This window comes from Myxocyprinus asiaticus, chromosome 47 (genome assembly GCF_019703515.2).
Source record: "Myxocyprinus asiaticus isolate MX2 ecotype Aquarium Trade chromosome 47, UBuf_Myxa_2, whole genome shotgun sequence".
Lineage (NCBI taxonomy): Eukaryota > Metazoa > Chordata > Actinopteri > Cypriniformes > Catostomidae > Myxocyprinus > Myxocyprinus asiaticus.
Window position 1 is genome coordinate 30,885,627 of NC_059390.1, and position 15,681 is coordinate 30,901,307.

At 39.5% G+C, this 15,681-nt stretch overlaps 1 protein-coding gene across 16 annotated transcripts in view; it reads right to left on the reverse strand.

Moving 5' to 3' along the window:
* Positions 1 to 15,681, reverse strand: part of LOC127437016 (zinc finger protein 239-like) — a 105,640-nt gene that overhangs the window by 43,318 nt on the left and 46,641 nt on the right. For 13 of the 16 annotated variants that reach the window (XM_051691627.1, XM_051691617.1, XM_051691626.1 and 10 more), the window contains one exon: positions 7,159 to 7,254. Coding sequence is in view for 3 of the 16 variants with exons in the window: in XM_051691638.1 (XP_051547598.1) it covers positions 7,159 to 7,254 (96 nt within the window). In the remaining 13 variants the exon portion in view is untranslated. The other 3 variants (XM_051691628.1, XM_051691621.1, XM_051691624.1) reach the window with 2 other exon arrangements.

Sequence of the window (15,681 nt, forward strand, 5' to 3'; positions counted from 1 at the left end):
GGCTTGGATGCAGCTGCTCGGCCATGGAAACCCATTCCATGAAGCTCTCTACGCACTGTTCTTGAGCTAATCTGAAGGCCACATGAACTTTGGAGGTCTGTAGCGATCGACTCTGCAGAAAGTTGGCGACCTCTGCGCACTATGCGCCTCAGCATCCGCTGACCCCGCTCTGTCGTTTTACGTGGCCTACCACTTCGTGGCTGAGTTGCTGTCATTCCCAATCGCTTCCACTTTGTTATAATACCACTGACAGTTGACTGTGGAATATTTAGTAGCGAGGAAATTTCACGACTGGACTTGTTGCACAGGTGGCATCCTATCACAGTACCACGCTGGAATTCACTGAGCTCCTGAGAGCTGCCCATTCTTTCACAAATGTTTGTAGAAGCAGTCTGCATGCCTAGGTGCTTCATTTTATACACCTGTGGCCATGGAAGTGATTGGAACACCTGAATTCAATTATTTGGATGGGTGAGCGAATACTTTTGGCAATATAGTGTATGTTTTGCTATTTGAAAATGGTGAACTGTGTGTTTATATTACATTAAATGTTAAAAGTGAGATACTCACTTTTAATATTCAATGTAATATAAACACACAGTGTGAAATACGGAATGCTTACCGATATTCATCAACTGACAAACACTGTAATTTATTAATAATAATAATATATATATATATATATATATATATATATATATTAAAGTCAAGCAAGATTCAAACCTGTGCTTTCTCACAGTCTCACATTGAAGGGATAGGACTTAACCTCTGAGCCACAGTCATTCTACTCTTAGACTGCATGTCTATAAAGCCTTATCCCATCTAAGGTGAAATCAAAATCAGCTCTGCTCACAAGTGATTACCCATCTATGCATTTTAGTGGAATACTGCAATTAAATATTTTCATCTTATACCCTAATTGGGGGCTGAACTTCCTAAGACTGAAATCCTAGAATTGTCCCTGACAAAGAGGTGCAAGCATTTCATTTGGAAAGCAGACTAACAATGTTTTTCATTTTAGTAGTAGTGAATAGGCTATATCAAAGTTACTTCACACAGGCACATTTGTTTGGCAGCGATGAACTTGTCTGGTCTGACTCAGTTCATTGTTGATTGGGTGAGAAAAGTTCAAACTTACTGGCTGTGGAAATCAACGGGCGGGACTCATTATACTATAAGGAAAGCGGCGCAAATAACACGAGTATTTGCGCAACCAAAACAGCATTTTAAACGGCGTCGTGTGGCAATCCAAATGCCATTTAAAGCGGCGCTTTTCACACACAGAAAAACTGAGTGAAATACGCCGTTTTTAACATTTTTTGCGTGTCAAGCCAACATAATAATAATAATACGTTTAAATAGTATAACAATATGTTGGCTTTCTCAAGCCAACATAATAATATTATTTATGTATATTGGTACGCTTATTAAAACTGACTGTTTCACATGGCAGAGAAAATAGCTCAGATGCATACATCAGATGGAGCTTTAGAGAGATGAGAGGTGTAACAGGTCTTCAGGATGATGCATAGGTCTGTTTTAAGTGTTTCTCTTCACTCTACAGATGGTAACACAAAGCATTTTTGCAGTTTCTGCCTTTCTTGCTGTATTCTTAGGAAGCGCCACGATATAACGACAAAATTATCACTCCAATGTTGCGCACTGCGATGAAGACAGCTTTGTTTGTTTATAAACAGGAGCGATAGTTTTACCGCATCGCTCGCTTGTGTACAACACAATTCGCATGTCCAGTTAACAGGTTTATACCCATTAATATATGTAATATCTAAGGTATTACACGAGAGAAGGGGAGATGAAGAGACAGTGACACAATAGGGGAAATTCCCTGCATTATGAACATGAAATGGGAATTATTAAAATTGTGCTCAATCCCCTCAATCCTGCGCTAGAGCTAATTTTTGTTATTGAGGTTTAAATCAGGCAACTTGTCCGGTCGGGCAAGTAAATTTCTCTTTAACTTGCCCCTTCAAAATTCCACTTGTACCGGACAAGCTATAATGTTGAGCCCTGTAAGAGGTCATTGTACTATAAAAACCATACTGTAATTTTTAGAACACAAAACTCACTCCAAAAAAGGGCATTTGTTGAAACCAAGCTGCCAAAACGACTCAGATCAGCCAAGAGCAGAGAGCCAATCATAATAGTGGGCATTTACTGTCAAGTCTTAAAGGAGAAACAGCAACAAAACCAAATGTTTCTGATTCTGACAAAACTGATTCTGAGAGTCAGAATGAGGGTGGAAAATTATCATGTTTTACAATTATATGACACACAAAAAAAAAAAAAAAAAAAAAAAAAAACTTCAAGCAAAATTTTCAAATGATTAAAAAAAGGGCATGTCATGACCCCTTTAAACTAAAATGAGGAGATAAACAGCATGTAACAAACTTTAAAAAACAAAACAATACAAACCCTAATCACTGCAGATCTGGTGTAATATTGATGCAACAAAGTGGTAGCTCATTCAAATCATCAATCTGTTTCACACAGTAGATACTCTTTAATATCTTTCAAAGATTCAATGCCATAAACTTTGCAAATTTTAACAAATCTAATAAAAAGTTTTAGACTAGTTCTCCCGAGGTGCTCATTGTAACAGTCTGGTAACTTTTAAACAAACTTTGTTACCTGATGATAGGGCAGCACGATAATGGTGAAAACGATCATCACGATTATTTTGCTCAAAATTGTAATCATGATTAATAATCATAATTATTCTGTCATTTGAAAACCTTTTTTTTATTAAAGTGCTGCACAATTAAATATATATATATATAACTGTTGCCACTGATTAGATATCGATTCTAAAAGAACAAAAACATAAAATTACATTAAATAGTAGCTCTCAAGTTGAACAAGTTGTTAGAACTACAGACTAGTAAATTATTCCTTTTGACCAAAATTAAGTAATGTTTTGCCCATTCTTTACTGCTAATTGAAATAGTTACTCTGTAGGGTGTTTACACTCGAGTCCTCTTAAGATATATTTATGGGGCCAAGCATAGAAGGTGCTGGAACCCTATTGTATTTGTAAGGATTTTCTTATTATTAGGTGGCCAAGCAGCGAAGCTGCTGGAACCCTATTGTATTTGTACTGATTTTCTTTTTCTTATTTATTTTCTGCCCTAAAACTGTCTGAACCCAGAAGAACATTAAGGCTCATCTGAATTTTGCCAAAACACACCTTGTTGCTCCTCAAACCTTTTTGGAGAATATCCTGTGGACTGATGAGTCAAAAGTGGAACTGTTTGGAAGACAGGGGTCCCATTACATCTGGTGTAAATCAAACACAGAATTCCACAAAAAGAACAGTCATCACTGACCTACGGTCAAGCATGGTGGTGGTAGTGTGATGGTGTGGGAATGCTTTGCTGCTTCAGGGCCAGGGCAACTTGCAATAATTGAGGGAAACATGACATCTGCTCTCTACCAGAAACACAAAGTTCGTGAGTTGAAGCTCAAGTGCATTTGAGCTTCAACTCACGATTAAAATGTTTGGAGTGACCTAGTCAAAGTCCTGACTTGAACCCGATTGAGATGCTCTGGCAGGACCTTAAATGGGCAGTTCATGCTCGAAAACCCTCCAATGTGGCAAAACTAAAGCAGTTCTGCAAAGAAGAGTGTGCCAAAATTCCAACATAAGCATTGTGAAAGACTAATATCCTGTAATCGGAAGTGTTTGGTTGCAGTTGTTGCTGCTAAATGTGGCACAACCAGCTATTAAGTTTAAGGGGGCAGTTCATTTTTCACATGGGTGATATAAGTGTTGGATAACTTTTTTGCTTCAATAAAATATATCTATATATTTGAAAACTGTATTTTGTTTACTCAGGTTGCCTTTGTTTTATGTTATATCTCGTTTGAAGATCTAAAACCATTTAGTATGAAAAATACACAAAAACAGAAGAAATCAGGATGGAGGCAAATACTTTTCCACAGCACTGTATGGATATTTCTGATATTTGGAACCTTCTTCGATAAGCACTTATTATCCAGTTCACAGACATTATGCTTTTGATCTGGCTCAAGATGGCACCAAGTATGGCTGCTGCGTTGCGAGCTCCGACACAACAAAGTAGTGTTTTGTTTGTTTTGTTCACAATTCTTATGTTTTTTGTCTTGGATGTTGTCTGCCTTATTGTCTACGACAGACAAACACTTTTGGACATTGGTTCAGCAATTTCACACCGTAAACCGGACTTCAAATTTCTCAATGCCGACCCGCTGTTTACAAACACACAAGCGGAGCCCTTTGTCTGGGCAGCATGGCCGCGGAAACGCAAAAGGAAAAGGGGAAACAGAGCCGGCGTTCTCATCAGAGTAAGACGCCGTGCAAATCGACCCCCACTACTCACTATTCTACTGGCAAATGTTCAGTCTCTGGATAACAAGCTCTGCGAGCTGAAAGCACGGATCTCTTTCCAACGAGACACAAGGGACTTCTGCATTATCTGCCTTACAGAAACTTGGATGTCTCCGGAGATTCCAGACTCAGCCATTGAACCCGCGGGGTTCTCTGTGCAACGAGCGGACAGAGCGAAAGACCTCTCATGTAAAATAGAGGTGGTGGAGTATGTTTTATGATCAACAAATCCTGGTGTGATCAGAGGAACCTATATTCTATCAAGTCTTTCTGCTCTCCTGATCTGGAATTTCTCATGCTTCTGTGTCGACCATTCTAGCTACCGAGGGAGTTCACAGCGCTCATTATCACAGCTGTGTACATTCCCCCACAAGCCGACACACACAGGGCACTCAAGGAACTGTATGGGATTATAAGTGCCAGAACAATAAGGATCTATCCAAATCAGAAACCTTGGATTAATAGCGATGTTCGCGCGGCACTTACTGTGCAGACCTCCGCTTTTAATTCCGGGAACGCGGAGGAGCATAAACAAGCCAGTTATGCCCTCCGAAAAACAGCAAAACAGAACAGCAAAACGTCAGTACAGGAGCAAGATTGAAGGACAGTTTAACACCACCAAGTCTAGAAGCATGTGGCAGGGAATTAACATCATCACGGACTTTAAAGGGAATAAAAACTCCGTCAAGAATACCGCTGCCTCTCTCCTGGATGAGCTAAATACTTTTTATGCTCGTTTTGAGAGAAATAACACCGCCCTCGCGGAGAGAGCTCTCGCGGCTGTAGCTACAGAGGTTAGTTCACTCTCCGTCTCTGTAGCGGATGTAACACGATCCTTCCGACGGGTGAATATCCGCAAAGCCGCGTCATCAGAGCGTGCGCGAACCAGCTGGCTGGTGTTTTTACGGACATTTTCAACCTTTCCCTCTCTTTGTCTGTAGTCCCCACATGCTTTAAAACATCCACCGTTGTGCCTGTTCCAAAACAATCAAAAATAACTTGCTTAAATGACTGGCATCCTGTTGCTCTGACCCCCACAGATGCCATTGCATCTACAATACACACTGCTCTCTCCCACCTGGAAAAAAAGAACACTTATGTGAGAATGCTGTTTGTAGACTACAGCTCAGCATTCAACACCATAGTGCCCTCCAAGCTAGATGAGAAACTCCGGGCTCTGGGCTTAAACAGCTCGCTGTGCAGCTGGATCCTGGACTTCCTGTCAAGCAGACGCCAGGTGGTTAGAATGCGCAGCAACATCTCCTCATCACTGACCCTCAACACTGGAGCCCCGCAGGGCTGTGTTCTCAGCCCACTACTGTATTCCCTGTACACACATGACTGTGTGGCAACACATAGCTCCAATGCCATCATTAAGTTTGCTGATGACACGACGGTGGTAGGTCTGATCACTGACAATGATGAAACAGCCTACAGAGAGAAGGTGCACACTCTGACACACTGGTGTCAGGAGCACAACCTCTCCCTCAACGTCAGTAAGACAAAGGAGCTTGTGGTGGACTTCAGAAGAAAAGACAGAGAACACAGCCCCATCACCATCAATGGAGCACCGGTGGAGAGAGTCAGCAGCTTCAAGTTCCTGGGTGTCCACATCACTGAGGAACTCACATGGTCCATCCACACTGAAGTCGTTGTGAAGAAGGCTCATCAGCGCCTCTTCTTCCTGAGATGGCTGAGGAAGTTTGGAATGAACCGCCACATCCTCACACGGTTCTACACCTGCACTGTAGAGAGCATCCTGACTGGCTGCATCTCCACCTGGTATGGCAATAGCACCGCCCACAACCGCAAAGCACTGCAAAGGGTGGTGCGAACTGCCAGACATATCATCGGAGGTGAGCTTCCCTCCCTCCAGGAAATATATACAAGGCGGTGTGTGAAAAAAGCTCGGAGGATCATCAGAGACTCCAGCCACCCGAGCCATGAGCTATTCTCACTGCTACCATCAGGCAGGCGGTATCACAGCATCAGGACCCGCACCAGCCGACTCCATGATAGCTTCTTCCCCCAAGCAATCAGACTTCTGAACTCTGGATCTCCCACGATCAAAACACATCAGCACTGCACTTTATTACCCTTACTCTTATATCTCACACCGGACTGTCATAAATTATATCATTATTATATTATATTCTCTCTTAACAACTGACTATCAACGTACAGCCTGAATGTCAATACAGTACAATACTGTACATTCTATATATACTTTTTTATACATTTTTATTTTTTATTTTTATTGAATAATGTGTATCTATATAGTGCGTATTGTATACTGTACAGTGTATGTTATTATTTGTATATTGTTGAGTGTAATTATGTGTATATCAGATGTTTAAATTGTGCTGTGTTAATTTGATGTTATTGTAAATTGGTACTGTCTCATCACTGTCACGACTGCTATGTTGATCAGAACTGCACCCAAGAATTTCACACACCATTGCACTTGTGTATATGGCTGTGTGACAATAAAGTGATTTGATTTGATTTGAACACACCAACACATAACTATAAATGAAAACCACCATGTTGGCCACTATGCTGAACCTATAGCAAAGGTTCGATGCAGAAGTATAAACCAGCCTTATGGCCTACACTAATTACGCCCTATGTTGCTCAAATTTTTATTCGTAAAAAAATTGAATAAAGCTAACACTACATGTTATTAAAACATTTTTGTATAACTCCTACAAAATTAAATTTTTTATTTCATTTTAAAAACAAGTTTTTGAATGGATCTCAAAAAAGCCACTGACCTGAAAGAAGTGTTGTCTTTTGAAGGAGTCTTCCAGCAAGCTCAAGACAAGCTGAAGTACACTGTCCTGTAAACTCTCCATGTCTGAATCACTCACCTGACGACACAGTTAAAAGGACATTGCAATCATCTACTAATGTTCTCAACTTTTACTTGCAAACAAACCCCTGTCAAATTCAGTTGTAATAGTTTCAATAATAGGTCTGACTGGTTCATTATGGCTGACTGGAATGTGTGAATTAAAACCGTTTAATGCACAGGTAGTTCCAGTTAGGGCTGGGCGATATGGATCAAAAATCATATATCGGGGGGTCTGGGTAGCTCAGTGGTAAAATACACTGGCTACCACCCCTGGAGTTCGCTAGCTCAAATCCCAGGGCGTGCTGAGTGACTCCAGCCAGGTCTCCCATGCAACCAAATTGGCCCGGTTGCTAGGGAGGGTAACCTCCTCATGGTCGCTATAATGTGGTTCGTTCTCGGTGGGGCGCATGGCGAGTTGAGCGTGGTTGCCGCGGTGGATGGTGTGAAGCCTCCACACGTGCTATGTCTCCGTGGCAATGCGCTCAACAAGCCACGTGATAAGATGCACGGGTTGACTGTCTCAGACGCGGAGGCACCCGGACTGAGGCGAATCACTACGCAACCACGAGGACTTAGCGCGCATTGGGAACTGGGCATTCCAAATTGGGAGAAAAAGGGGAAAAATACAAAATAAATAAATAAATAAATAAATAAAAATCATATATTGGTATTTTTAGGCTGAATGGCCATACACGATATATATCTCTGTATTTTCTACAAAGTGGGCAAATGTTTAGTTGTAAGTCAAAGCTACAAGTGAGATGGTAAATAAAGCTTGCAACGTGCTTTGTTTCAGGGTAGAAGACTTTTTGGTCTACAGAGGCTTCGCGGCTGGGGTTGCAGCAGCAGCACAAAATGTAACATACTCTTCATACTGCAGTTTATGTTAGCTCCCTAAAAAATACCACAATACACTGTAAAAACCAGGGAGCATCATTGCTCACTATGGCTGCGTCCTCCGGAGGTCGCATTTGTCGGCCGCATACGTCATCGTGCTGTATCGTTTCAGAAAAGCGAGTAGGACACTTCGAATGCAGCCTTCAAATGCGACCTTCTTTTACAGGAATTCGGAGGATGCATGAGGGGTATCCTTCGTGGGCACTCACAATTCTTTGCTTCAGGAAATGTCTAAAAAAAATTACGTCAATTTGCCCGTAAATATGACGTTCAAACGCAAGGAATGTTAATTCCCAAGTTGAGGTACCTCAGTAGATGGGTGCAGAGTATATAATATGTATCATTATATTAATATATAATTAAAATAAATTATTAGACTAAAAGTACATCTGAAAAATCTATTTTCTTTTCTCTTTACATCATTATAACTCTCCTAAAATGTACCTCGTACATTCCCTTCCAAAGGGACTTTGTTCCCTTCTCACTCAAAGCACTTGTGCTTGTTAAAGAGTGGTGTGCTGTCATAACAACCATGTTATGTTCTGTTTGTCCTACGAAGGCCGTCTCGTTTAAACAAGACTTGTTTAAAGGAGGACACTCCGTATACTGCAGCCTTCAAAGGACGCATCCTACCTAGCATGCAGCCTTCCAAACGAGACACAGCCTATGTTCCCTTACCGGAAACGTCCTCGTGTCTTCTGAAGTCTCTCAAGTTGTTAGATGACGAGCACAAGTGTAAAACATTATTTCCTCTTAAAAAGAGATGCTGTTTGTAATGTCTTTCATAATTACCATGAAAGTGAAACAATCTTTTAAATATTTAAGTTGTTAAGAAAAGGTTTAAAATACACTCCTTTATATTTTTTATTTCTTTATGCCATTTATCCGTTTTAATAGACATTTTTCACAGACTGTGATGACGCATTTCCGCATTATTTAGAAGCATAAATCTCGCATTTTTTTTTATTATACATTTTTTAAATATTATGTAAAAAAAAAAAAACAACAACAACAAACAAAAACAAAAAAACATTATGCTTTGTGTTATATTACTCTGGAGTAATAGTTTTAAAAGATAAATTACCACAGCTGCTGAAAGAGTGACAGTAAATTTGGCTTCTACTCCCATTTTACTCTCTTAATCCACCTATCTCTATTTTTTATTTATTTTTTATTTTTGTTCTCTCTTCTGGAAAGTCATTCAAACGAAATAGTTGATTTTTTTCTTTTGGTCTTGGAGCAAATAGTTAAATGAAAAAAATATTTGATGTGATCTCCCATTCACCGCTGTCGAAGCTTACCCTGCAAACGTTTACTTCCGCATTCTAAACCCGGAGTGAACACTGTACGTTTGAATATCTTCAACGAAAATGAATGATTTATACAGCTATGGTACTGATTTATAACAGCTGCGCTACAATGCGCGAGCTCGTTAACGTGTCGCAGGTGTTTGAGTCATAGGTGTCGCAATATTCAGTGGATCAGTACCCTTAACAATTCGTGTTCACGATATACTGATTTACGACATAAGACCGGCGCTTTGTCTCCCTCCATGTTGCAGGAGAACTTGTGAGCGAGAAGGGCCGGGTTTGTGCGCAGACGCTGAGGCAGAGTGGGGGCGGGGTTGCGGAGAGTGTGAGAGAGGAGAGATGCAAACATTGGCACGGCTTTTCGGAAGAAACGGGTTATGTAGCCTAATGCAACATCAAACTATTTCGATATAAATGGTATTGTGTCATCCTATATCTCGTTTGAATATATATATCTTAAAAAGCTGATATACCGCCCAGCCCTAGTTCCAGTCAGTTTTAATTGCCATCAGTGGCGTCAATTCATTGATTTTTTTAATGCTTTATTGATTCAGTGCCACAAGAACAAGAGGTATTACATATCCACATAATCAAATTAACATTAGCTGCCAGAGAGAGAAAAAAAAAGGGAAGAAAATTACATAAATTTTAATGCTTTCAGAGCATTACATGTTTTCAGTGCTTTTTTGTTTTTTGTTTGTTCAAAGAGATTTACATATAATTTAAAGTCATTTATAAAATGTGCAAAATTTGGTTTACATTGAGCCCACTTCTTTTTATGTATATGGAATTTCCCTAACAAAATAAACAAATGTATAATATGTTGTTCTTTACAATTCAAATTTTCTTTTTCTGTATAAAAAAGTACATCAAATATACAAATTTCTATCATACACTCCATTTTTCACACAGAACAAAGAGCATTCCTTATCATCTTATTGCTACACTGTTGTTTTAAAACATCAGCATTTTCAATGAGAATGTTTCCACAAAGATTAACCATGCTGATTTCTTCTGATTTACAGTTTTTCACAAGTAACATCACACTCTTTGGAATTGCGTCAAAAACAATAGCAAATTCTCTTGGTTTAACTGGTAATTGAAATTTCTGAAGAAATTCAGTATATGACAGCAAGTACCCATGGGAATTAACTAACTGTCTTACTAAATGAATACCTTCCTTGAACCAAGTATGATAGAATAAAGATTTGTTTTTAAATAATATGTCCTTGTTATTCCATATGAAATAGTTGTGGGGTGAAAAATTGTGCTTATACACCAATTTCCATGCTAACAGGGCTTGTCTGTGAAAACCGGCCAATTTAACAGGAATTTGTCAACAGAAAAATTACATTTCAACAAAAAGTCTATGCCTCCAAGAGTATTAAATATATAATTAGGAAATGTATTCCAAGGACTTTCTCTATTCTTCATAAACTCTATCAACCATTTAATTTTAAAAGTGTCATTGAGAGTATTATAATCTAAGACCTCCAGTCCCCCTTGCTCTTTAGGATTACAAATTACCTCCTTTTTTAAATAATGTGTTTTTTTCCTCCAAATAAAGTTATAAAGAATCTGATCTAAATCTTTAATAGTCTTGGGAGGCACCTCTAACGATAATGACATATAGACAGATCTAGATATACCTTCCGCCTTTGACAATAATACCCTCCCAAATAATGAGATGTCCCTCATTAACCACAAATTAAATTTCTTTTTAGTTTTCTCAGTAATTGGTTCAAAATTTAATTGACTCCTTTGTTTTTCATTTTTACAAATTATTATACCTAAATATGTTAATTTATGTTTAACTGGAATGTTCTCTATTTCTGAAGAGGAGCAATCTTTGAGGGGAAATAATACAGATTTATCTATATTCATTTTTAGGCCTGAAACACCAGTGAATTCCTCAATATATCTAATTATTTTTGGTACACAGTGGCGTCAATTCACCAAAAGGCATGGCAAGTTCCGATGACGTCATCCAATCTTACTTCATCATGTGACAGCATCAGGTCAAGTCCCAAATATTTTAATTAATTCCTGACAATATCAAAACGTGCTACAAAACACAAAATCATGAAGTCATGCAGTGCTGTCTTTAAATCAACTGTGAAGTCCTACAGCACAAAAAAAACGGGGAAAACACCAGGTGTTCATCAGCCTTATTTTACTGACCTGGAGATAATTAGTAATGCTCCTGCACTTTCCCTTTATCCAGCTGAAGAAACTAATGTTCTAATTTGAGTTTTTAAAGGCAACTTGTTTGCACGTACCTTCAAGAGAAACATACACCGATCAGCCACAACAGTAAAACCACCTGTCTAATATTGTGTAGGTCCCTCTCATCCCACCAAAACAGCACCAACCTGCATCTATTCTTCTCATCACAATTGTACAGAGTGGTTATCTGAGTTACCATAGACTTTGTCAGCTCGAACCAGTCTGGCCATTCTCTGTTGACCTCTCTCATCAACAAGGCATTTCCATCCACAGAACTGCCGCTCACTTGATGTTTTTTTAATTTATTTTTTTGGCACCATTCTAAGTAAATTCTAGAGACTGTTGTGTTTGAAAATCCCAGGATATTAGCAGTTACAGAAATACTCAAACCAGCCTGTCTGGCACCAACAGAGATTCAATTATTTATTATGTTCGAAGAACACGGAGAGTGACAAAAGAGTGGTGAAGGATACGCTATTAAGGCTGCCAGCTGTCTTAACTGTCTCATGTTAGCAAGGACGTCCTGTATTTTGCCCGAAAAAACATGCCAGGACGCCCTTTGTCCCGTGATTAAGCAGCTATTCAATCATGGGAGACCCCCTCTCCGGGTCGACAAGGAAATTGATCACACGAGGGAATCCCCATCAGGCGAACATCTAGTATTTGTCAACATGGGAATAGTGTAAATGTGGAGAGAGACAGTGGAAATCCACAAATCCAGCATCTCTTGGAACTCTTTTTACAGTTGCAAACAGATTAATTAACCTTTCAAATACACCTTTTTGTCTGGACTATTTTCACTGTTGTCAGCTTTACATAGCATTATTTTATCACCAAATCTTGAATGCTTGATACTATAAGTATTGGGAAGCAACAGTGTACCGACTTTTTCAGTTATTCAACTGAACAACTGTTGTAATTTGATTGGGTGCTTTACATATATTGGGACTAGGGATGTGCGAGACTAGTCAACTAAACAGTACTGATGCTGCTAGTAGACACTGGAATTACTAGTTGGTTAATATTTTTCCCCATTGATCTGTTGAACATTTTTTACACATTTAAGTTTGAAAAATACAGTTCCACACTTGTAATGGCAGAAGGGCATTGCTCTGCAAAGATTTTAGCCAATCAGGAACGTGGGCATGTCTTAAAGCTGTTTTAGGAGTATAACAGAGCGTTTCAGACAGAGGTCTAAACACAGAGTAGAAAAAGGTCATGTAATACTACATTACAACTTTTTTTTCAAGAAAATTTTATTAGCATAATAAATGAACCTCAAGGAATAAAATAAAATAAAATCCATGACCCCTTTAACATCAAGGGATGATGTTCTGAAGCAGTCATTTTCTTGTTCTTTGTCTTTTGCTTGGTATAACTTATTAAACTTGTGCTGGTCAGACAAAGTCAGACTGATCATTGAGAAAGATGCAAAATTTTTACCCTGACTTTGTCTCCTGACTTCTGCTATATTTCCTGTTGACTCTGCCTAACTCTTGGGCTGGTAGAAGAGTGAGTTAACATAGGCTGTTTATCATTTTCCAATATCATGCATATTGCCTTTCGGCCATTTTGAATTTTCATATAAAGTGATATAAAGTCTTTTAAACCCTTTTTATTAAAAATGTATATTTGAATGCTTCATTCAGATCATGTCCTGAGGGTACCTGATCAGTTTGGAGACAGAATCACCTTTAGTTCATAAGAAAATGGTCTGTTTGGCATGATTTTCATGCTACATGCTATGAATCGATTAGCATGTTAACGCTGGGGTATTCCATCTTTAAAGGCAATCTGATCACAACGCTATCCATAGGTAGCATTAGCTTATCATGCTTATTGGTTAGCATGCTAACCAGCGCTTTTGTGTGCTCAATCTGAATCCATCATGCCTCTTTGGCAGTGTTCAGATGTGTCAACAAAATGGCCCAGTGGTTAAATCATAGGAATATGTCTCAAAATGTTATGAGTTCGAATCCAGCAAAGAATGTGTTTAAAATCTGTAATTCTGTTGACCACTGAGTCTTCATGCTGTGCGTCCTACTACATGGGCTGTATTACACTGCATAATTCCTGCTTGAATTCAAAACCACTTAGCGGTTCTGTTCTAAAAACTTTTCTCTTTGGCATAAATCCATTTTGTCGATCGAGTGGTGCAGTGATTAGAGCTCTGGGCTACATTTTCAAAGAATGTGAGTTCGACTCCAGCAAAGAACATTTTTAAAAATTGTACTTCTGTGTCCTGTGTCTGAGTCCTAATGTTGTGCTTACTATAATGTAGGCCATACTTCACTGCATTAATCCTGCTTCAATTCAAAACTTCTGTCTTTGTTTTTTACTGACGTTTTGAACTCTCAATTCAGAATGTCTCTTTTGTATCATGTAGTGTTGTCAGTTGTGTGGCGCTGTAGTCAATGCTCTTAATTGCAATACAGAAGGCTGCAACTTCAAGCACCAAATGGGCAAGTGCTTCTGTTGATCTAGAGCTCTCAGCATTGTTCTTAGTGAATCTGCCAAATAATTTTTTTCATTTCTAGAGAGCTACTCACAAAGCTATTCACAATCTGCTTTACAGAATATTGTACAGTAATGTCTTAAAGGAATGTTCCAGGTTCAATACAAGTTAAGCCAAATCAACAGCATTTGTGGCATAATGTTGATTTATTTGAAACAGAGTTCTCAATCAAACTGAGAGAGATAGACAGAGGAGGCTGAAGGCAGCTACAGTCACACTGTGCCCTAACCTGATGGCAAACGACACATAAAAAAAAGGTATATTGGAGTCGCGTGGCGCCATGCGAGGAGCAGAAATGTGAATGGCGAGCTCTGCGCACTTTGCTAGTTTTATTACTATTTGTGTCATAAACCGGTGAGATTCAATACACCCTGATTCTTAACTATTCTAGGAAGACAATATGTCAAAGAATTCAAAATCCTCTGGCTCTGGAGATATTAAAAGACACTTACGTTGATCCAGCGTCAACTGTCGAACATGACGGCAATGCTGATGACGGTCGTTGCAAACTTGGGAGGATCTTACTGTAATACGTCGATCGATCACTGCCATGGAGATGAAATTCACTGAGAAGAGTGTCGGATGTTGAGAAACGGATCGATTATCTGGAGTCATCGGAGAGGGAATTAGCTGCTAACCCGTTAACGACCAAGGTGGATTTGGGGAAGCACATCTGGAAAAACCGGAGGATTTGGAGAATTGTAATCGATGAAACAACGTCCAAATTGTTGTCCTGAGCATGAGGAAGGCCGCGATATGGTAAAATTCCTAGACGGGCTCTTTCCGAGTCTGCTCGACATAAGCCATAAGCTGGAAATCGATAAGCTGTAGAAGTTCACAGGGTTGTGGTTCGGGGATCCACTGAGGGAGACAGGCCCAGAGCAATTCTGGCCAAATTTGTGAGATCATCTGATAAAGGTCTCATGTTACGTGAGGCGAGAAGTAAAGGAAAACGTTCTTGGAAGAACCACAACATTTTCTTGTTCCCAGACTTTGCGAATTCCACAAGACAGAAACGTGAACGATTCAGGGAATGCAAGAATCTCTTACATCAATGCTTCTGCTCTGATGTTTCAGGCCAAACTGAGAATAGATACGAAGGATGGCCGTAGAGAATTTACATGCCCACAGCAATCATTGTCCTTCATAAAGACAATGGAGTGAGTAAGCCATTTGGTGATTTTCATGTTGCTGCCTAGTGGGCCTGACTCACTGAACATACACTTGACTGTCTGAGGAAGCTGGGCACCTTTTTTAGTTTCTTTTTGTGCTGGTTCAGCCTAGCGGCTGGAGTTTGTTTTGTGTAATATCATTTCTTCGGGACAGTTTGTGGATGAATCTGCACGTTTTTGGCATTTATGCCTCCTGTGGCCCGGAGTTTGTATTATGGAATATCTCTTGCAGGACATTGGAGTGACTGGATCTTTTGTTGCACTCATGTAGCAACCGAATGGGCTGGCTTACTGAACATTCGTTTAACTGCCCGAAGAACTGA